General features: G+C 47.8%; 7 protein-coding genes and 1 non-coding gene across 8 annotated transcripts; 6 read left to right on the top strand and 2 right to left on the bottom strand.

Moving 5' to 3' along the window:
- The first annotated feature begins 1,716 nt into the window (after positions 1-1,716).
- On the top strand, positions 1,717-1,790 carry F5B22DRAFT_t172. Its single transcript has one exon. It is a non-coding gene; the product is annotated as a tRNA-Asn (tRNA).
- Positions 1,791-3,572: 1,782 nt separating this feature from the next.
- F5B22DRAFT_453430 (uncharacterized protein) lies at positions 3,573-5,141 on the top strand. The gene is made up of 5 exons (XM_047971985.1): positions 3,573-3,920; positions 3,978-4,080; positions 4,130-4,217; positions 4,301-4,506; positions 4,577-5,141. Exons 1-5 carry the CDS (start codon positions 3,730-3,732, stop codon positions 4,919-4,921), a joined length of 933 nt encoding a protein of 310 aa, XP_047826652.1. The 5' UTR covers positions 3,573-3,729; the 3' UTR covers positions 4,922-5,141.
- A 220-nt stretch (positions 5,142-5,361) lies between these two features.
- Positions 5,362-6,285, bottom strand: F5B22DRAFT_650802 (uncharacterized protein; the record flags this gene model as incomplete). The annotated part of the gene is made up of 1 exon (XM_047979367.1): positions 5,362-6,285. The coding sequence occupies one exon, from the start codon at positions 6,283-6,285 to the stop codon at positions 5,362-5,364; it is 924 nt and encodes a 307-aa protein (XP_047826651.1).
- Positions 6,286-6,804: 519 nt separating this feature from the next.
- On the top strand, positions 6,805-8,620 carry F5B22DRAFT_639273 (heterokaryon incompatibility protein-domain-containing protein; the record flags this gene model as incomplete). Its single annotated transcript, XM_047977691.1, has 3 exons — positions 6,805-7,233; positions 7,334-8,450; positions 8,481-8,620. The coding sequence occupies 3 exons, from the start codon at positions 6,805-6,807 to the stop codon at positions 8,618-8,620; spliced, it is 1,686 nt and encodes a 561-aa protein (XP_047826650.1).
- A 171-nt stretch (positions 8,621-8,791) lies between these two features.
- Positions 8,792-11,610, bottom strand: F5B22DRAFT_660332 (POT family protein; the record flags this gene model as incomplete). The annotated part of the gene is made up of 8 exons (XM_047980271.1): positions 8,792-9,392; positions 9,454-9,964; positions 10,083-10,155; positions 10,255-10,535; positions 10,590-10,603; positions 10,659-10,857; positions 10,915-11,298; positions 11,604-11,610. The coding sequence occupies 8 exons, from the start codon at positions 11,608-11,610 to the stop codon at positions 8,963-8,965; spliced, it is 1,899 nt and encodes a 632-aa protein (XP_047826649.1). The 3' UTR covers positions 8,792-8,962.
- Positions 11,611-13,468: 1,858 nt separating this feature from the next.
- Positions 13,469-13,949, top strand: F5B22DRAFT_660329 (uncharacterized protein; the record flags this gene model as incomplete). The annotated part of the gene is made up of 2 exons (XM_047980270.1): positions 13,469-13,848; positions 13,933-13,949. Exons 1-2 carry the CDS (start codon positions 13,524-13,526, stop codon positions 13,947-13,949), a joined length of 342 nt encoding a protein of 113 aa, XP_047826648.1. The 5' UTR covers positions 13,469-13,523.
- Positions 13,950-15,679: 1,730 nt separating this feature from the next.
- On the top strand, positions 15,680-19,549 carry F5B22DRAFT_624170 (uncharacterized protein). The gene is made up of 3 exons (XM_047976105.1): positions 15,680-15,883; positions 15,948-18,935; positions 18,999-19,549. Exons 2-3 carry the CDS (start codon positions 16,200-16,202, stop codon positions 19,362-19,364), a joined length of 3,102 nt encoding a protein of 1,033 aa, XP_047826647.1. The 5' UTR covers positions 15,680-15,883; positions 15,948-16,199; the 3' UTR covers positions 19,365-19,549.
- Positions 19,550-21,051: 1,502 nt separating this feature from the next.
- On the top strand, positions 21,052-22,923 carry F5B22DRAFT_624166 (uncharacterized protein). The gene has a single exon (XM_047976104.1). The coding sequence runs from the start codon at positions 21,270-21,272 to the stop codon at positions 22,545-22,547; it is 1,278 nt and encodes a 425-aa protein (XP_047826646.1). The 5' UTR covers positions 21,052-21,269; the 3' UTR covers positions 22,548-22,923.
- The last annotated feature ends 6 nt before the right edge of the window (positions 22,924-22,929 follow it).

Genomic DNA, 22,929 nt, shown 5'->3' with positions numbered 1-22,929 from the left:
AACAGCGTTAAAAAAAGAAGAAATATTATTAAAAAAAAGGTAATATATTTATTAATTATATTAATATTATAGGCTACAATTTTAAATTATCTTTAGTTTTTTATAAAACCCCGTTAAATAACTTAATAGTTACGGATTGTAGCCAGTGGCAGTAGGTACCCATGTACCTCACGCGTACAGGGCTACCGTACGGCCCACCACACTTGTGTGCGCCTGCCAGTCTGGACAGCTGTTGCCACCTGACCCACAAACCGCAATTGCCCTTAACCTATAAAGGACCTGGCCAAGATGGGCCGCTGTACAATAGTTCTCTTTTCTTCTTCATACTTGAATTAGTATACAATTCCAGCTGTCATACAAAGCCTTACCTTCAGAAGTGAAGCCTCCGTATAACATTAATAAGCTTAATTAATTCCTTTATTTTTATATAAAGCTTATAGCTAATTTTAATAAAGGTTAAAGTATAATTTAAGGGAAAGGATTTTATTTTATAAATAAATAAAGCTAAAGTATATTAGTTAAAATATATTATAAAATAGTTATAAAATAATAGTTATAAAGCATTTTATATACTTTACAATAGTTTAAATATTAATTTTATTAAATTGTTAATTAAATAAATGAATTTAACATTAAAAACACTTTATTATTAGTTTTTTAAAGCTTTTAAAAAGTTAATAATAAAGGGGTAAACTAAATTAAGTTAAGAATATTTAAATATAAACATAAAAAATATATTATAACGTTAGTAAAATATAATTAATTCCGGAGGCGAAATGATTGCCTATTAGATTTATATATAATTATATTTTGTTAAAAAAATCTAGATATTTGGAGGTCTATGAGGGCTGAAAAGGGGTAGGTGGTGTGGGTGGTGATTAGTCTGGGAGGTGTGTGGTTATTTTTTGAACCCACTACTGCAAGGGGCAAATTACGGGACAGTTATGAGCCCCGGACAATTTTATGAAAACGATTGAACGGGGCTCAATACAGCCTGGCAACTCAGTGTGTATGTAGTCACCTTCTCATGACCATCTTTAGTTAGACCCGGTCTGACAGGATCTTCCTAACGGGAAACTCTCGGTCTCTTGCTTCCTGTTTCTCTTATGAAAATTGGAATGTCGAATGAGGATGATAGAGTTGGCATGCTAAGGTAGCGAGTTAGATTGCAGAGATTATCCTAAGCAGTAATGAGCAGAGGTAGGGTTGTGAGATTTATGAGCAACATGTGACCTTAAACGAGAACTATCAATGAGTGGTGGGACTCTCTTGATGCGCCTATAAGCCTCACCTGGAGCTGTTAAGCCGTAATCTCACATGTGAGCCTCCCGTGGTGCTGCTAAGCCCATCGGTTGGGGTGCCAGGCCATCCTGCCGCATCACTTCTCTACACAAGTATAAGTGAGCATACCAATTACCCCAGTAACAGACAGAAATTTGCACTCAGATTGATAAGATACACCAACAACCGAGTAATCGGCAGCCTAATAGGACTGACTTGAGCTCGGTACTCACCAGCACACATCTCGGTCGCCTGTCAATTGTCTAGTACAGTCAAGCGCACGTTGGGAAGCGGAAGGGAAATTAAAAGTTCAGTCTTTGTCTAGGGCCGGTTGTGTTTTTGATTAACTTACCTAGGCAGTTCAACAATGTAGCTCTTTATAATTAAGGTTAATATCCCGTCAAATCACTGATGAAAACACACAGTCATCATCCGTCCTCCGTGGCGCAATTGGCTAGCGCGTCTGACTGTTAATCAGGAGGTTGAAAGTTCGAGCCTTTCCGGGGGAGTTTATTTTGTCAACTTTTTTTTTGGCTCTTGTGTTTTATCTTCATCCCTTTTTCTCAGAGTTGCCAGACGTGCATGCGTGTCGCAACATTTGTCACAATGATCGAACTCGTAGGTAATCAACAATGTAGGCAATACGGTATAGTCACTGAAGAGTACACTACGGCAAAGAAGGGAACCGATGTACGAAGTAGTCAACGGGATTGCAACCAATTGCCAATGTTCCAACAAATAGCTTAAGCCTTAACCCCTCCGGACCTCCGAAAACTTATTCAGCCCTCCGTAGTATATAGGTATACCTAGCCTAAGTAACGAAGCCCATGACCTGTTAAGTCATCCTTTACTTCGTCACCATACAATTAACAGTGTGTTTCCAGTATTCACCGACGACACTGCGCATTGCGCCCGTCGTGACAAGTATGTATATTATAGTATAGATGATAGGTAGTGGTATGTATGTAATGAGGTATAAGAAAGTACTTGCATTTTAGGTGAGCGATACCTTTGGCCAGTCTAGGTGGCCTCTCTTAAAAAGCGGTGCAGCCGCATCCAAGAGTGGGCCCGGCGTTTTGTTTGAACGTGGCCAGCAGCGCCTGTTCCATCAGCGGCGTGCAACTTCATAGACCCTGATTTCTGTGGCGGCAAGACTTATCAATACTTGACGGTCTATGCCTCACGTGGCAGGACTTGGATGAAATCCCTTCTCCGCGAAGGAGAATATCGCGAAGATATCGTGTCGGAGGGGCGAGGATTGAAGGCGTTAGGCAGATTGCCAGCAGCGGTCTCGTTGTGGTTCTAGACACAAGTCTCTCTGGCAAATCATCGGCGTCCTCATAGAACGGTGTCGTGAAGGAAGTGAATACGAAGACTTGAAGGTCCAAGGGTGTACATCAACCCAAGTAACTGTGTGAAGTGCTTGTTGAGTCACGCAGTATTGATTCAGTGGATGTAGCACTTGTTTGACGCATGCAAGTCACAGTTAGAGGCACCAATGCGATGAAGAGTGGCTATATTACTACTCCATACCTTTGAAGCAATAAACCAGTCATACTCCTAAAAATATTAGGCTCTCGGTATTCCGATATGTGTCTGCCTGTCTCCCTAGCTGTGATCACAAGTCATATTTTAATACCTTCAAGTACCTAGATAACTACGGAAGGGAAGGTCTGCAGGGTAGGTACAGAAGGGCACAACGCTAACAATAATAATGAATGTCATAATATCCGCATGTGATCCGTCAGCTGACAACTCTGTACCACTGTGATACTCTATCATATCATTTGAGATTGCTTATGAATGTCCTGCAGCCACCTCCGAAAAGTTTCAAACAGACTTACGCCATCCGGGTTGCAGATGAGAACATATGAGTACACAGCGAAATCACAGTCTTTGGTAACACCAGGCACTATTTTTAAGACAGTCTCGAGGCCCGTAATACAAGGCAACCATCCATTTTAGATGCAGCTTAAAAAACTAAAGCTCTATATGTACACCTCTGAGCAGTGGCACAACGCCAACGGCTCCGGACAGGCCTCCTGGCCTCGCAAATGGCTCTTGCCAGCTCATGAAAGACACCAAGTTCCTTTCCCACCAGCCTTAGAGCACTCTCTTGGACAGAAGGCATAAGTAGGACTTGTACTCAGGAACGGTTCATCCGTAATTGGTACTACCGGATGGCTGGAAACACGTCAGACCGCCTTGTCCTGCACGCAACTAGTATTGTTTGTGTGCGACACGCCGGATCATCAATACGGAGTGAAATTTGCCTGTAAATAGTGTACAACTAACTGTCCGAGGGATCTAGTCCGGAGGAATCACCCTATAGCAGATGGCGCAGATGGCTTCCTGGCTGACTCGGGCTTTCATCCCTCTCTTGGCACGCCTTGCCACTTGTTCATCAGTTGGGCCATATATGATAGCTGGAATCCCTTTCTAACTAAAATGGCGATGTCCTTCCTCCCTCTGCCAAAGTCCTTCCTGGCCGCTAGCTTCTTCGCAGCAGCAGCTTATTACGCAGTACACTTCATAATCAACTGGCCGACTGTCAAGATGGGACACCTGGACGACGATCGCGAGACGCTAGTTGCGAAGCCACATCACCAGATGAAGGTTATAGCCGCTGGGTTGCCTAGGTGAGCGCGGAGAGATGTTGCGAGCTTGGAAATTGCAAATCTAACACTGCACCAAAGATGCGCAACCACTTCATTGCAGAGAGCTCTTCAGTCAGAATGGCTCGACTGCGATCCTACGATGCACATGAAGAGAGTAGCGCTGAGGCCAGAAAGAACCCAGGTGAGGTTGTCGTGCCGGAAGAAGACTCACTGCTGATGTGGATGAATAGCTGGTCATTGATGCACTGGGTGAAGAAGATAAGCAGATGCGCCAGAAAATCTTGCATAAGCTGTTCGATGGCTATGCGGCTACTTGCGGTACGATATTTTTCATTCTAATGGCATTTGGGAGGTGGAATGTGATCAGCAGATATTACAACACAGTAGCTAACCGAGCGAAGACGTCCCAGGGGTTGCCTTCACCGCTGACCTCATGGACATGTACCCCGACGCGAAAATCATCCTCAACCAGCGCGCTAACGGCTTGGTATGGGGGAAGTCAGTTGATGACTCTCTCATGTTCTTCGTCTCGTGGTTCTATCGCATCATAACCCTCCTCAGCAAGGCCGATCGCCTGCATGTGCAGATGCATCTCGCCGCTTTTAACGTAAGTTGTCCAACACCAGCCATTGCTGAAAACGCCCAAGACCTCAAGTACATATACTGACTTCCAGAAGCTCTCACAGCGTCACATTGGGATCGGCCAACCCGAAAGTCCCGAAATGTATAGAAGAATGTACGACGAGTACAATCAATTCGTACGTGATGAAGCGCGGAAACGAGGACGGGACGTGCTAGAGTGGCAACCACAGGATGGCTGGGCGCCAATCTGCGAGTTCCTAGGCAAGCCCGTGCCTCCCGCCTCCGTACCGTTCCCGCGTTGCAATGACACACAAAGCATGAAGAAGATCAAGATCATCTTATCATTGCGGGGCTTGTGCTACTGGGTGCTGCTATGTGCCGGTGTTTGGGTTGCTATCCGGCTTATCACCTATTTCAGGGAGTTCGGCCCGTTGCGATGAGGTTCGAGCTTTCGGAACTGCACAAGTACGAGCTGTTGTATAACGTCTGGGGATGGTATCGATTGTATGGTCATAGGACTGTATTGATGTTGTAGAGTAGAAGAATCTGTCACTAAGGGAACCCACTGTGAGGGGTATATGGAACTCATATATGAACGCATTGCTAATGTGCGGATACAAGTACATGATACGACAGATTGGTGTCCTTGCCTAGTCAGACGGGACATATGTCAGTCGCCTTTGCAGTATTTGGCCGTTCTGGTTGAACATGATATGCTGTGACTGTATCCATATTTCAGTCCCTAGAGAACGTTGATTTATGGAGGTCTCATCGTTCCATGAGACCCTTTTTTGCTGGTGGGACATCTGTAGGGTTAGACTGCGTTGGTTAACCGCGGCTTCCAATTCCCATATGTATGACGGAGAGGGGCCGACTGATTTTAGTTTAAATGCATCTTGTCAATAGTAAGATACAGATCATAGAGCTTCATAATAGACTCTAGTTCGTATCTGTCGTCATCATTGAGCGACGGAGTGGATGATCCAGTTATCAGGGATATTTCGGTTTGCAAGCTAGACAAATACTCCTGCGCGGTTGCCAGGTGTTCCTCCAGCCATGTTCGGTTGTTGATCATTTCAAGGGTCTCGGTGACCAGCATTGCATCGTCGATAACTCTTCTCAGGACTCGGGAATTTAACGCATATAGGGACTCCAAAAGGAGGGCATCGGAGGCTTGCATGATGGCTCGGGCTCGTCGAAGTTGATCTTGTGCAGCCTGTATTTTCAGCCAACTCTCTTGGTCCTCCAGCTGTTGTCCTTCTTCTGCCTCTTTAGATTGGAAGATGGATGCTTCTGAGATGGTGTATGAACGTTGTGTAGATTCGATACATTGTATTAAAGCATCTCGTAAGCCAAACCATTGTATCTCCCGCCTTTCGAATTCCTGCATGAAGCCCAAGATCCGCATCGACATACGGTTGGGATTCGAGGGATAAGAATGGCTCCAAACAATGTTCAAGAGAATTTGCATTGTGCAAAGTGCCATGTATCGGCGACGGGTGGACTTGAGCTTGTGTGCCTGGCCCTCAAACTTCCAGATCCATTTATTGATATGTTCCACATCGAATGAGTCACGATCATTGAGCTCTCGCAGGCAGTTCTCAGCATCCTGTTTACAGATGCGCAGTATCTTAGTTAGTTTCGAATTCGCTGTGATACTGTCCACCTCCTGGAGTGATGTACGTCTCAGGTTATTCATGGATGGCTGAGCTTCCTTCACAACCTTGGGGACGTGATATCGGAAGCTGGACGGCGCAATGCTAACATGTCGGACTTGGAGACGCGTCGAAACATGTCTCACCATGCGGATGGACCTCCCATAATGGGGTCCAAATGAGGATATCATCCTAACTCGGGCACTGGCAAGAGCAAAATGTCAATCTCATGCCTGGTATGCGCTCTTCGGGAAGTTCGATAGGCTATCATGAACGACGATCTAAGCGGCGCTGAAAATCAGAAAGGAACGCGCACAGCCACCCGAGGTGTGGCTTGTTGGTGGCTGACCAATCGATCCCAGGGCTGCTTTCCCAGGTACCTGGGTACCTAAGGTAGGTATCCCCCACTTTCACTCAACCTTGGAAGCCAGAATGAAGGGCATGAAAATGGGGTTTAAATCCCTTATTTCATTTTCGTTTTCGCTCTTGATCAAGTAGCACACGCTCCTGCGCTTAGATCTGACACAGCTGTGTTATCTCCAAATTTCCCGATGTCATTTTGTACCAGTCAGCCCAGGTCTTGGGTCCTCCCCAGCCAGCTTGATTCATAGCGCTGATAGGCAGCCTGCCTGAACCATCGCCATCCTGCTAAAGCCGAATACCTCGCTATGTGGCTAATAGACACGTCTACATTGAAGTTGAACTTCGTGACGGAGGCTGAGAAGGGCTCTTATGCTGTATTATCTCATACTTGGGGAGAAAATGAGGTTACCTTCGAGCAGTTTCGCAGCTTCGACCCAAGGTCCCTAGACGACGCGTGCCAACAGACTCGCTTTGTCAAGATCACCAAGACGTGTGAGCTCGCAGCCCAGCATGGCTTATCATATGCTTGGATTGACACCTGCTGCATTGACAAGTCATCCAGTGCAGAGCTCTCGGAAGCTATCAACTCCATGTTCAGATACTACCAGGATGCTGCTTTCTGTATAGCTTTCATATCTGATCTCTCCGGCCCATCTGACCCCGCGACTCAAGGTCCCGATTTTGGGAATCAGTTTCCCCATTGCCGGTGGCTGACACGGGGTTGGACCCTTCAGGTTAGTTTCCTTTGGCCTGTTTTGGGCCTTATTGCTCCTGCATGAACGTGAGCTGAACCCCTTCCCAGTTGGCAATGACTGACAACAGCGTATCTAATAGGAGATGATCGCACCCCCTCAAGTTTTCTTCTTCGACTCAACCTGGACATTCAGGGGATCCAAACATGACTGGAAGGGGCTCCTATCGAAAGCGACTGGTGTAGGCGAGGCTGTATTGGATAACCAAATGGAACTACGATTTGTTCCGGTAGCACAGCGATTCTCATGGGCTTCAAAGCGGCAGACCACCAGGATAGAGGATATGGCATATTGCCTTCTAGGTATCTTCAATGTCAACATGCCTTTGATCTATGGGGAAGGTCGAAGGGCATTCATCAGGTTACAAGAAGAAATCGCGAAGGAGTCATACGACTTATCTCTATTCGCTTGGCAGCAACTAGATTATTCCCAAAACTACAGAGGAATATTGGCAAGGTCTCCAGAAGAGTTCTACCATTGTGGAGAAATGAAACACCGCATAAAAGGTGCCATCTTCCCCACTGAGTTCACTCTCACAAATAGGGGTCTTCGTATCGAAACCGCAGCAATGGTGAGCGTCCCAACTGCTAGTCACGACTTTATATGGAACCTAGGTTTTTCGTACCGTGATGATTGGCCTATAAATACGTCCCTGGGTTGGCTAGGAATCTACCTGGCTAAAACTCAAGATGGGTTTGTTCGTGCCAGACCTAGTGAGCTATTCCAAGCTGGCTCGCAGACACGTATCAGGTGCCCAATGAGGCTGATGCACATACGAAAGACGGTGGACGTTTCTGAATCACTTGAGATAGACAGAAGGTTCGAGCGGGCCATAAAGGTTATATTGCACCAAGCCCTCTCGTGGCCACAATTCATCACGTTGGAGGCTTTTGTGCCAGAGGCACTTTGGGTCGAGAACGAAGCCGCTTTCCTGCACCAAGGCCGAGGAATAAATGCATATATTCGAGGCAAAGTCGGTCTATCTGAAGCGAACCTCGAACCCATCATTCTCGCATGTTCAACTATGGACACTCCCATATGTGCTATCTGGGATTCTCACGACCGTTGGTGGGCTGAGCTTGACGCCTTTCTGAATATAAGCAATGAGAGAACAGATTTCGTTGCCGCGGACTATTTGAGGGCTCATTTCCCCTATCAGGAACTTTCGTCAAAAGCGGTCAAGAATTTTGAAGTACAGGGTACGAACAGGGTTATATCTATCTCAGCAGAACTGAAAGAGTGTACTTCTAACGAGGGCGAATTGCGCTTCATCTGGCAGATTAATGCACTGCCACATCACCAGCTTGGGCATCAGGGTAGAGCAGTCACAATATCAACACGGAGAGTTACCTCATGGCCAACTAACTAGGTTTCGGTTTTGAAGCTCAATCAGTTAGAGGGGATCGTTATAGAAAAACTGTTAGGAGCTTTCAGCTTATTTGAGGTCGTTTTGGATCTTGATTCGACATGTGTCCTCTCATTTTGATTGTTAGTCCAACCAAGCTAGCGCGATGCATTAAACATGGTCATTGAATGAAAGAAGGTAGCCCTGTCATGGGGCATGAGACAAACAGACGATAGCAGAGGCGATTTTGAGTTGACTCCTATGTATTTCTCCAGCGTGCGGTTCTCGGTATCATCTCATATTGTATTGGTCTCACACTCGGGCACTTAATCGTCCTAGCAGTAAAGCTCTTCACTGGTAGTCGTTTTAGCCTTCCTTCTTCTCATCAGCCTTGTTGGCGTCTACCTCCGGTTGATCCGGCTTCTCTTCCTTTATGGTCACAGACTGGAAGTCCTCCTCTTTAGTCATGAATGCATCCTCATTGATATGTCGGTGCCTCCACCAGAAGATGACTGTCTGCACAAACAGAGCAATGGCGGGAGCGGCCCACGCCCACACAAGAGTCGGATCGTTAATGGCTGGGATCAAGATCTCTCCTAGAGCACTAGACAAGGCCGTCATGAAGAGGAACAGAGCAATAACAGTGGCCCTCATGTTTTCGGGTGCTCGAGCGTAGGCAAGTTCGTACGCCGTGACGTTGACGAAGATCTCAGATAGGGCACCCAGCGAGGCATTCGGAATCTGCCACCAGATACTGATCGGCGAGACGTTGTCGCACGTACTGGCTGCATACCCACTTGTAAAGAGTTAGCAATCTAGCCGATCTATCGAGAAGCTTTTCAAGATGGAATACGTACCAAGGACTAGTTTCATATACACGGTACTGAATGATAGCGCCGATAACACCCGAGGCAGTAGCGAGAAGGAACCCAAATATCATGCGATCGATACGCTTGAATTTGATACCCTTTTTCTCCAGGAATGGATAGAGGAATTGGGCTATGAGTGGTGATGCGACAATGATCGTTAGCGGGTTAAAGTTATTCAACAGATCGTTGGGTGCGCCGTTGGAGGTCATGGCAGCTGCCTGATTGCTCTGAGTGTTACCGACACCACCATCATTAATAACCCATATAGGAATATAAAGGAAGATCTGGACAGCTTCCCATGTACGATCCACATCGCTGACATCCTTCTCAGAATAACTAACGACGATGCCTTGCTCAGCCAGTGTAGAAGGCTTGACGTTATGCCAGAGGTTTTTAGAGAAAATGTTGCCTTTGCTCTTTTTAAGAGCCGCGATAGTGATCTTGGCGAAACGCGTTAAGTCCGAACCCTGAGGTGGTTTTCTAATCAATCGCTTATAGACTAAGATCTCCAAGGTCAGACAACACGACTCCGGTAACCAATCCATTAGGGCGGATAAGATGGTTGCATAGAGTAAAGCAAGGAAGGAATAAGCAAGGAAAGAGTGGAATATACTTACGAGCAGCTAGTAATAGTGGCAGCAGGAAGTAAATGATACCTGGTGCAAGAAAGGCCTCCCAAAAGCCATGATACTGGGGATTCTGAAGTTAGTCATAGCCATTGCAAGAGTCATAAGCAGAGACTGAAAGCTGTGAAGACAACATAGAAGGGAAGAGAAAAGGGTTATGTACCTTCTCGATGTAGACAACAGCGATCGCGAAGAAAGCCCCAACGTTCACGAAGGCATAAAAGATGAGCAGGATGTGGCTAATCGTCGTCTCAGGATCGACCAAAACTTTTTCACCAGACTTGAGAACTTTCGTGTACTCCTTTTGATATTTGTACTGGTCAATAAGAGTGGGCGCGATGTTGGGCTTGAAGATACCAGCGCCAAAGGCGAGAAGAAAAAACGAAACTAGGAACGGAGCGACGCCTTTTCCAGCTTTGAGTAGAGCCGGTGCTGCACCGGCGACTAGACATTACGTTAGTATCTTAACATATTATCTTTGCAGGTCGATCATCGTACTGTAGGAATCAAGACTGTCAGCTTATGCTTGTTGTACCCGTGTAGTTCAGCGTCAAGAAAATCACTCACCTCATGATAACGTGTGCTACGCCACCGATCAATACGCCGTATACAATGGCGGGGTACCGACCGACCTTCGTGTCGGCCCACCATGCACCCAGGATAGGGATAACATAGGCCAGGAAAGTGAACAGTAGACCCAATGCAGACGCGGTTTGAAGACCGAGATCGAGGGCCCCGGCGTGACCATTAGGGTTATTGGGACCAACTAGGTATTGTCAGGGAGGGTAAACGATACTATGGATGTGGGCAAGAGTGAACGTACCAGCGCCAGTACCATCGCCACCCTCTGGCAGTGGAAACTGGAGGAAATTATTGAACACGGCCTTGACACCATAATAAGAGGCACGTTCGGAAGCCTCGACCAAGCATAAGGTCCACGCAGTCCAAGGGATTGTGTCCCAAACCTTTCGCAAGGTTTTGCGTTCTTCGTCGGTAGGCGGTGGGTATCTTTCAAGGTCTACGACTTCGTTAGATCCTTCAAGCGAGTCGACCTGAGACTCTGCGGCTGAGTGCGTTGGTATAGCGTCAACGGTAGCAGGTCCCTTCTCGACATGGACAGGCTTGTCGATAGAAACCGCAGCTGGCTCTACGACATCATGGTGAATGTTGAGGCCGACGACATTCTCAGCGCCAGTGGGATTCGTAGCTATTAGTGTTCATACGTTAGGGCACGACAAGCAACTTGTTTCAATGAAGCACAGCTTACACATATTGGCCAATGTGTCTACAGGCTATAGTGACACGGGTATTATTGCAGCAGCGCGAGGGACTCACGACAGACTTCTAACAGCCTAGAGTGCCAAAGACGAGAGGAAAGGGAAGCCCACACCCACGTGGAATGCATTCGTTTATATGGCCGACATGTTATCATGCCATAGGCATTCTCAAATACTTATTGTACATGTCCATCAGATGCGCCCAGCCTCTAGCGTGATGATATTATCGTTAGACCGACCATTTTCGAATTTGCCGACGGATTGGAAGCACCGAATCGTCCTATAGGAAGGCCGTTAATCAGCATGGAGACACGCGGTGGGAAGGTGGTACATGGAAGCGAACCTGTAGCTCAGCAGCGCTAATATGGCGACAGCTTGACCAACCCTTGCATGATTGTAACCATAGATGGCACGTTCCTATCCGTATTACGCTATGATAGCCACGAGAACGTCGGCAGGAACGCCACCCGTAATATTGGCCGTTATCGAAAGCAAGGGATATCTCTCTGTTCTACACGAAAATGGTGTCGTATTGATTATCCGGGTTGGGGTATCATACCTACATCAAGCATGCTCTATTGGGACTAAGTCAACTGCACCCCGGCGGTGCCGCCCTGGACATAATCTGACACCTGGTTCACTGCAGGGATAAGCGTCTGGAATAAGACATGTCGCGCCGAGTTACACCGTGTAGGCTATTGGCTCGTTCGCATGCTCGCATGCTCGCACAGAACTGTTGGACTATTAGGATCCTATATCATCATGCGGTGCCACCGCTTTGGGTCGGCCAAGATAAGGTGAAGTCGGCCGCCGAGCAGCGAAGAAAAGATAAGCTTTATGTTGTGGGTTTTCACAAGCCATTGTTCTGCTCATTAGGCGTGGCCAAGCTCGATCGGTGCGGCTGGGGCGCCCTTGGCCCATGGGTACATGGGGTCAGGTGGCCGGGCGATTCCTAAACCAGCGAGGGCTGTTTCTAGAACTTCTATACTACGTAAAGACAGGCTGCCCGTATCAGGTAATATGACAAGGGCTCTAGTAGAGGGCTTGGAGCTTAGTCATACTGTATACAGCTAATAATGAATTCACCAAGGATCTCTGGGGCCTTAGTTTCTCCCCTCTTTCGAAGTAGGGGAGAAAACGGTGCTATTTATGCTTTTGGGCTTCCTACAATCTAGGGCCTCCCCCGCCTTTTGGGATTCTTTGCCTAAATGTTGGTTCTGTGTGTATATAACAATCTAACCCCATGACTTCATATATCCAATGGCTTATGCTTCACTTTCGCCAAGGCGAGGTTGGCTGGAGGTGGCCTTAGAGGGCCTTGTCAGACCTCACGAATGATGGGATAAACTGATGGTAATCCCCCCTGATTAACCTGATAGTGCCCCAAGCTTTCGCAAGTAGAATTTTTAAAAAGGGTATTTTATGTTATAAAAATAACTAATTAACCGTATAACCCCTTTACCTTTATGGTTTTTGCAACATTTGCTGCCTTTGCTAGCTACTTTTATTAGGCTTGTTGCAAACGACCTTTTAGCTACCTTTGACCCTGACGGCGAAGACCTTCACATACTACTTTCACATACAGCCCTCACCTATAACCTTCGCATTACGCCATACGCGTTACGCCACTTGAGAAAACAGGTACCTAATTAAACCTTTAACTTAGCCCTTAGCAAACCTATTTGCGCCGGGGCGTAGGTTAAAGCCGCGTTCTAATATTTCTATAGTGCAAAGTACCCAAAAAGAAGATTCTACCTATAAAAGATTAGGGCATTATTAGGTTAACTAGGAGGGGTTACCATCAGCTTATGTATAGACTCAGACATGACAGTCTTGGCCGTATGACAGGTAATTAGTCTTGTGTGTCTACAGCTCTTCTCAACCAAAAACTTGGAAGTACAAAGGTCAAGCTTATAGAACAGTTTCCTTGAATTGATAATTGCCACAATGCTTTACCTACCACAAAGAACTTGTTATTAACCTCAAAGATATATTTAAACCCATTCACTTCACCTTCATCGGCCCCTCTTTGGCCAACCCACTTCAGCTCACCTCAACTTACACGCATACACTCACATTTCATTAGCCTCATACTCAAGAGCCTTATTAGTCACGAAGCCAAAGAAATCATATCACATTCTCCCTGTTAGACAGAATGGCTTTTCCTCATGGTATGAGCTTGCACGTTACAGTGTACGTTGCCCCTGAAAATGTTGACAGCTTCTTCGCTGCTTTCAAGCCAGTTTTCGACAAGGTAATCGCTGAACCGGAGTGTCTTTTCTTTGAGGTATATCAGATCCCGAATACGCCTGGGAAAATCTCATGGGTTGAAGATTGGAGCAAATCCCCATACTGGTTTCTCAAGGAACAGATCACAAAGGATTACTACAAAGAGTACCTTGCAGTTACAGAACCAATGTTCATCAAGCCAAGAGAATTCCAGTTCTATGAGCGGCTTGGTGATGAGTACTACTATCGCGGTAAGTAATCCTAGAATATAGACGTAGATCAGTTATTCAATCAAACTGGTCTGCATTCGTAGGTGTACACTCACTTTCACATAGCTAGTGCTAGTCACTGAATTAACTAATAAATTGAGTCTTTTACCAAGCAAAAATTCTCCTGATGAATCCTTTTAATTTTACCTCAATCTCTAGTTTTTACCTTAGTAATATTGAAACATGATGCTGAAATCTGTTACAGTAATTATCAACACGATGTGAGAAATTTGACGTCGCAGAGTGTTATGAAATGCAGGTCCTCTCTATCGACCCTTCTAGCCGTAATAACATTAATCGCTCAAAGTTGCTAGTACTATGATTTTATAGCAACCTTCTCCAGGAGCACGCCTTCTAAAAGTGCCATTGTTATGATAGAACTGAGAGTGCTCTAGACTCCCAGTAGACGTCTCGACGATAAACATCATATTGATTATCATAAGAGCAATTGCTGCCCTTGATAGGGGTGACTCTTGAGAATTGGTAGACGCAACGTCGTCGGTAGCCGAGCACCACTTGAGAATTAATGTTAGTAACATAAATCGACAGGTTTTAGTCGTTCGTCTAGAGCATGCTGGTAGAAGAGTCGAAGTGATCTGGCTGTCTATAGTTCACATTAGACGAGGGCAAAACTGAAAGATTCTTAACGGGCTGTTCGACCCTAGCTACATAGTTAGGATGGATTCTTCTAGTAATTTCATTTTGGCCTATCTGAATTTTGGGGCGAAGGTAGGGCTATATAATAACCGTTAAACTACACGCAGTTTAACGGCGGCGTTTTTCATGCCTGACATGAGTTTTGTAGACACAATTTTCCGAGCCACGAGAGCAGATATATTCGTTCGATGCTATGCTGCTCCCGTAGCCCAATAGCAGTTCGTGTGAATCCGTTATCTCGAATCTTTCATCACTCGGTGGCAACCGCGTTCACTCTGCCGCCCGCAGCATTCCATCACAGCAGGTGTGCCACACAGTGCCATCAGCCACAACTATCGCATCTAATAACTCACGCTGAAAGGCCACGAAATAATGATCATCAAGGGCGGTATAGAAGAGGTACCCCTCGTCATTTACTTCCAAGATACCACTAAGGCCAGTTGTGGTGAACACGAATCACGCCACTGGCTATCCCATTCACCAGCCAAATATGGTAGGTTCAGCAGGTGGTCAGCGCCAGCTTGAATAGACAGGGCCAAACGTAGATCGTCACATGAACCCTGACACTTAGAAATTCAGGCACAGTAGGAAACAAACAGAGACTTGAAAGTCTACTATTCAGCAACAGAGCCGAGGCCCCTCAGGTCAAGACCCATCAGAGTCCAGTCATCACGTCAAAACCGTGTTGAAGATCTGTGGTCAACAGATCCCTAGGCACCAGGTCGCAACCGCACATAAGCGCTATGAGCTGAATAACGCGTGGGTGTCTACGCCGCACAAATCTCGCATTGCCAACATCGGGTTAGGGTAGCTCAAAATCAATATGCTACTCGGAAAAGCGAGACCTTCATCTAGGCTATAGAGGGACGGTGGCTACCGTTGTATTGATATTAACGTCGATTTACCCTAGCATAGCACAGTTCTGGAGATACAGTAAGCACATGCATGGCTCATCGGTACTAGCTGTCGCTTAAATGCTGTGCCGCATAGCTGCTAAAACAGTAAGATATTAGCCCATTCAAGACAGGGTCTACAAATGGTTAATACGCTATCTCATACGATAAGAGAACAATAGGTATACCGGTACCATTAAACCTAGGTAGGTTGTCTTGGCGCAATACCCCAGATCACCGCAAATTTGTTACATAAGATGTAGGCCGAATTCAGGTTTGCTTCAAGACTCAAAGTACCAGTGTGATTATGCTATTATTGGAAGCCCTTCTGCGCGGGTTCACACGTTGATTTAGTATACTATGCATTCGCCCCGTCTAGCATGTTAGAACCGCCTCCCCGCTTTCTTCTTCTCTTACACATAGCACAAGCGCTCTAATGATATACTACACAGGCTATATATACATTCGTAGGACACTATTGAATTCCTATCTGCATTATAAAGGACTTTGCTGATAACTAAGCTGGCATAGGCGTGGAGACTTGTATGCTGGCCGGCTTCTCTTTCAAACCAGCAGCATAGGAACTAGCACCGTAGCTAAGTTATAACAATATGAAATAGCGGCTGTTGCTATATCCTTTCGACGAAGATGGAAAGTGTCAGATGTAAGGGATGGTATAGTCCTAGGTATACTAACGATACAATACAATGCCCCCACACCTATGGGCAGTTGCCCAGGCTGCGTGGCCCACGATCCGCGCACTAAGGCTTGAACATATTGCGAATGAGGGGCTATACTTACCCCGCCGTTGAGGATGGAGTGACGCCTTGGGAATTTTCAGTTTCTGTTACAACATCCACAATAACACTGCGGCGTGGGTGCAATGTATTGCGTGGCGTGGCCAGTATGAGACCACCGCGCCCAATGGCGCGCTTCAGCCCGGCGCTATGCTTCGTAGATTTGAACTCAGGGATCTGGAGGCAGCCAGTGTCTTGGCTGTCCATGGGGCCATTGGCCCACTCCTGTCGCAAAGGCAATGTCGAACGACGCTGTCTGGGAGGCAGCCTGTACCCTGCTGCTACTTTACAGCAACGGGCTGCGTTCACAATGTCTACGCGACTTCCCTCGCAGCGTAGCATGAATATCGAGGTCCAGAGTGAAGAGAATGGTAGCTGTGATACGATACCATTGGGAGACTTCCTGCGAGTTCTAGGCGGGGTTCAAGCAGCAACCTCGGCGGCCGGTGAGTATGTCAGAGAAGCATCGGAATGGGCTTCATCCAAGACACAAGGAATCAAATTCCACCAATGCCAAGACACTCTGGATGGCGACATGCGCGCGAAAGCGTCTGTGTCGCGACGTCTAGCCAAGTTAGCGCTCGCTATTGGGTTCCTTCGCCAACAGGGGCGGCGTGGTGTGGCGGCCACGGCAACCGAGTTAGGCCTGGCGTGGAATTTGGTGCGCGATGCTCTCGATTCCGACGTGGATGGAGAGCTCCAGTGCAAGGCAACCCGTAGTGCTCAAGGCTTTCTCGCTATCGCCCTGTGCAGCATCGTGAATAACGGGGCTATAGATGAGCTTTTCCGGCTTCACGTCTGGGAGCCGCTAGGTCATAGGGGCGACCCTAGGTTCGCGGTTCATTCCCATCAGGTTTTTGCCCAAAGCTGGATATTAGCTGGGGAGGGCACCGAGCATTCTTACGAAGGTGGCCCGGTCGATAACGATGCCGATGCCACACATGCCACGTACTCGCTTTCCTGGAGCGACGGCAACAATTCAGATAGTAGCTACAAGCTGAACCAAATATCGTCAACCATTCGAAATACAGGGCATCTGATGCGGTGTGTGCCAAAGCAGTCTGTAACACATGCGGTTGGCGATTGCTATTCGATCGCAGCAGCGGAGTTCCACCACGTTGAGGTTCCACCCCAAAAGGTGCATGCGACTTTGTTCTTCTTCGATGCTTCCAGGGGCTACGTCGATGATGCTGGCGTTCTTGGTCCCAAGGATGTCGAGTCCTACACACAGATACGTGAGGTGCCAGGGGTTACACCTGGCGTGCTGGCACGCAAGGTTGAGGTAGTCCGGCAATTAGAGGCACACATGTCACTAGGCCAGCAATTTGCGGAGAGGGCGGAGTGGGAGCATGCGCTCCAGTCATTTAATAGCGCATTGCATGTGTCCGAGAAGCAAGCAGACATCCTCGGTACTAGTTACTACCGGAGCCTCATACTCGGTAGGATAGGGTCTACGAATAGGCGTTTTGGCCGATATGAGACGGCAAAGAGCGTCCTAGAGAAGGCTGTTATAGAGTCGATCATCCCCGAACTCCGGCTTGAGCTCAGCGGGGAGCTTGGGGTTGTCTATCGTCATATGGACCAGATTGAAGACGCAAGAGACGCGTTCCAGATGCAATATCAACTCGCCAAACAGATTGGCGACTCGTTGCAGATGTGCCGAGCTATCGGAAATCTGGGAATGGCAAACTATCAGATTGGGCTAGTAAATCAAGACCCAACTCATTTCGAGGTGGCCATTGAGCAGCTTACAGAACGTGTTGAGAGTGCTCGGCATCTGCGGGCCCAGCCGCTTGACGTCGGCAAAGGCGCGCATTGGGATGCCAACCTTCGGCATTGGGAAGTAATTGGTCTCGCACGGTTGTCATTATGCCTCGCTGCTGTTGGAAATATGTCAGAGGCGATTAGTAAAGCTTCAGAGTCCCTTGACGTAGCCAAGGATATAAGCGACCCTACAGTGATTGCAATGTCTCGATTTTACCACGGCCGGGCCTTGCTTCAAAGTGGACGAGCTGACGAAGCATCCGAGGTTTTCAATACCGTCGATTCCTGCACGCCCGCCATCGCTTTCTGCAAAGAGCCGTCCGAGGAACATCGTGGATACCTCCGCGAGCTAATCAATGCCGGCGCCAACCTGGATTTAGTCGATGAACATGGGTACTGTGCTCTGGACTACGCGGTTTTTAACGGAGACCAGGAAACACAGGCAGTGATTATCGGTAGCTTGAAAGCACTGCTCGACCCAGCAGAGATAGACGCCAAGCTGGTCGGGGCGAGAGTGCGCAAAGCTTACCGAGAGATTTTCCAAGAGCAGTTGCGGCCGATTCTGCTACGCGTGGATGTGGGAAAAGTCGCTGCATCTTTGCGCCTACGATATTTGGAACTACTAGACGCTGATACCGAGAAGCGTAGTCTTCTCGATGAACTCAAATTCATCCCATACTCAAAATTCATCGAGCTTGGCCATTTGCCGCGATCAGACCAAGCTCCGCTTGAACGACTTCAAACAGGTACTAACGGGGAGTTGGACAAGTTCTTAATCTTTTTCTCATATCGTTGGGTAGGGCGGCGGGACCAAGAGGCAGGTGACCACCAAGTAGAGCGACCAGTAACGCGGCCAGACAACGACGAGAACAGGCAATACAAGCGAATGCTTAGCGCCATTGACCAGTTCCTTCTATTACATCCCTCAATACATCGCGAGTCTATAGGCATTTGGGTGGTATGTGTACCTTTATACTGCTTGATATCCTTATGAAAGGCCAGAGTACTGATACCCTTTCAGGATTATGCTTGCGTTGACCAAGATGACTCGTTTCGCGGGATGAACACTCTGCCGTTAGTGCTGACCCAGTGCAACGCTATCATAAGTCTCTGGGAGCAAGACTACGATGAGCGCGCCTGGTGCTGTGCCGAGGCTTTGCTTGCGCAAATTCTGAAGCAGTCGTATGGGTACCATTTGTGGTATGAGAGCGTACCAAGCAAGAAAACAGGTACCATAAGCCCTAGGGCCGGGGTGACTTCAAAGGAAGACTTGCGCGAAGCATCTCTTGACCGTATGATCGTACCAACATCAGCAAAGTTGACTTTTGATGCGGATAGGCCAATTATAAGGTTCCTGGAGAGACAAGCTAGGCTTTTGGGAAGCTAGGGGCTACATGAAAGCACGAAAACCAGTCAAGAAACCACAGTCGCGACAAAATCTCAGTAGTTTCTTGTGGGGATATAGCTGATGTTGTACATAGAAAAGTGAAATTTAAAGCTTAAAATGTCTAGCGTGATTAGCCTGGTCTAATGTTCATGTTGCGCTTTGATACTATATTGAGTTTATTGCACGAGATCGCCTGTCAGCGCAGCATTTAGAATGGTAATGGGATAATAAATGGGTAAACTCCGGCATTAGATCTAAGATTTCCTTAAACATCGCCCTTCTCCGTCGGCTGGGTCCTTTCTTCGACCGGGCGCTTCGAGCGACAGCCGAGCCAACACCAAGGGATAGGGGTTGAGAGGTGGCTGAAAAAAAAAGGGGGGAACGCCGAGTAGCGCGGCATCACTCGGAGTTGGAGCTCTCCGGTCGACCGCTCCGTCTTCTCTCAAAACAGTTCTAAACGGAGGAGCAGGCGGCTAACGGCCAGAACCCGCGTAGCGCCGCCGGGCCGGAGAGTTAGTCAGCAGAGACGCCTGCACCGGTGTTGGCCATTTTGCGTTTATCATGTTGTACCAACACTCCTCACTTTCCCTTCACTTCTTTCTCCACTTGCGATGCTCGTCTTAACCAGCAAGCTGAACATATAATAGTGTCCTGGCTGCTTAGCTATCGGCTCCGGTCTTTACTCAGCAGGCTCAACAGGAAGAATTATCTGGCATTTGGTGGTGCGGTCTGTGCCATTGTCCGCGCACATATGAATGAGCCCATCGATGCAATACATGATTTCTATTCCATCGTAGGGGGGGTTTCATTGGCCCTGAGGATGAAGCTCTGAAGAACAGCGGAATCTGGGCGGAAGCGATATTCATCCTCCCTGCTGGTGAGTTGCCCTTTCCATTTGCATTGTCTCGCGTACCTCCATGTAGTAATCAATGAACTGCTGTACAGGTGGCACAACACTCTCCGCAGCCCTTAGTCTTAGTATTAGCTTCTAGTGCGTGGATTGTTTCTATCTCTTAGCATCTTGAATTATCTGAGTGGTACTTGTGAGAGCTATTTACACTCGTACGTATTTGCAACAGCTTCATGCCCGTATCCTTAAAGAATGAATAATCACCACCTTATCCTTATATGTGTTGAGCCCCATTGCAACAGTCTCCCCGTGTAGTGGGATAATTGCAGTGTGAAGTAAGTTCACATAAGAACGTTTGTATTTTCTTCTAGTGATTGTTCCCTTCTTTGCTCCCTCTGTCTTTATGTTATGACTAGCCAAAGGCTACCTATTATGTACCGTTATAGGGCACATTCAATGAGGACATACCAAGCCTTTTTTCCCTGGGTCACACGTCTGACACAAATTGTGTTGAGGGCGGATCATATGCTGAGTTTCCCCGCTATGTAGCTTGAACAACAGATGTGACAGGTAATATATACCATGTCATGTATGATGTCACTTATTTCTACAACGCAACAGATCTAATGAAGAATGAACATTCCTATTAAATAGAGAAAGGATGAGTTGTGGTCAGATAGAGGGTTACTGAATTCGATAACTTTAGCTGAGGCATCTGTTCGACTTCAAACTTCTTCCTCACTTATTCTTGACCGTCTTTTACATCAACCGCGTCGCCATATTATGTGGGCCATGCAGGGATGCGTCAAGGGCGAATGATTGCAGGCTTCCGCTATTGGTGGCATGTCAGTGAAATCTTTGGATAGCTGTATGTGCGTATAACAGCAGCAGCCCCTAGCTAGCGAATCCATGTGTCACACCCCATCCCACATGATATGTGATTGATATTCTTCCCTTTGCAATTACCAATAGCTTTTCAAGATAAATCTTCCCCTCGTTGACAGCTCTCTCCTTCACACTAACTCTCATTTAATCCTGTCGTGACCTAGGCCGCCATGCCTCCTTTCGCTTCCGCCAGAGGCACGGATGCGTATAAGGGTCCCGTCGGGCCCCTCCGCCATCGCTGCCCATTATGCTCACGCCCAACAGACAGCTCCCAGCTCCTCCGATGCAGTGCGTGTCGTGGGGTTCGGTATTGCAGCCGCGAGCACCAGGCCGCTCACAGACCGGTGCACAAATCCATCTGCAACAAGGTCAAGAATGCCCGCGCCAAGCTCGCCCGGGAAGAACACGAGGTCCGCAATGCTACGCCGGACTTCATGACTCCTGCCAACGCCTTTGAGACGAGCGTCGGCCACTTCTGGGGCATTCTCAGCACGCGTGACTACATGAGAGCTAGGTACGCGCTGGTGAGTCAACTGATTTTACTTGGCACGCTAGACGGCGTCGACGAAAGCCGAGAGCATCTGCAGGATATGCTAAGGCTTTGTCGGAGCGACAACATGGGGCTACGCTCGGTCTTGCCGGCTATCCTGCTGCGATTGGATCTCGACCAGGAGTGCTACGACTTCATAAAGTGGTGGGAGACATACCCGGACGAACACTACGATTGGGGCGACACCAGCCTGCCCTATCTCGACCTCCGCGGGGCCGACGTCCTTGAAGATCCCACATGGATCACCGGGCACAAGTTCGTTGGAGACTTGAACTATCTAGTCGGTCTTCTGATCTTGAAGCTGAAAATCCTCGTTGACGTGCGCAACCTCAAAGTCACGCGCAGTGTCCTGTCGCAAAAAAAGAACCTCCCCACCGAGCTCCGTGATCAGATTGAGCGGAATGTGATCCGGAGCCCCCTGTCCATCGAACTGCAGAAGCAGTCCCACGAATCCTTCATCCAGTCCGCGAAGAAGCTCTCGGACCACATCCGCGAAATCGGCGTAGCTATCATGAACGCCAACGATAGCTTGATGTTCCTCCTCTTCGAGCCGGACGAGGCCCTTACCGCCCAGCCCGAGGCGTATTCCCACGGCTCCTGGCAGGAAGCAGCGCTCGCGATACGGAACTCGTACGCCGCGTTGTGGGAGACGGAAGGCGTCATCGACCTGCTGAACGCCGGACGCGCGTGTGCGGCGCAAGATTCGGCGTCCGAGATCAGCGAGTGGATGGAGGACGAGAAAGTGCGGCGGGGACGCACTGCGGCGGAGATGCTGTCCGACGTGACCATAAATCGCGTCTGGGGATACTTCAAATTCGCATTCATGGATTCCACGTGGCTGGGCCCCGGGTCCGGGCGGCATTGCGCGGGCACGGTTGAGAAGCCCAGAGATGCCTAGGAGACGGCGATAGTAGACGGGGAGCTACTAATCAACGCCATTCTTGATAAAATTCGGGACGAACCGTTTAGTGATGATGATGATCTCATCTTCTAGAAGGCATTATCTAGCAGGAAATATGTCACTCGGGCGGAGAACATCATAATTGTTAGACCTTACATGTTCTAACGGCGACGTTTTGCGAAGCGAGAGAAAATATAAACGTAAAGTTTGGGGTTTTAGGTATTACTAATCTCATAGATCTCATCCATTCGAAAAGATACATACTATAGCCACATTCCAAGCACTACGAATGAAAACTCACAGAATCGCTCTATCTAACCTCATAATCTACATTGGCATATTCACCGATTAAGTAACTCGTGATAGATCAAATACCACA

The sequence above is a fragment of the Xylaria bambusicola genome (genome assembly GCF_022495145.1).
Source record: "Xylaria bambusicola strain CBS 139988 unplaced genomic scaffold F5B22scaffold_58, whole genome shotgun sequence".
NCBI lineage: Eukaryota > Fungi > Ascomycota > Sordariomycetes > Xylariales > Xylariaceae > Xylaria > Xylaria bambusicola.
This window is presented reverse-complemented; position numbering and strand designations above follow the sequence as displayed.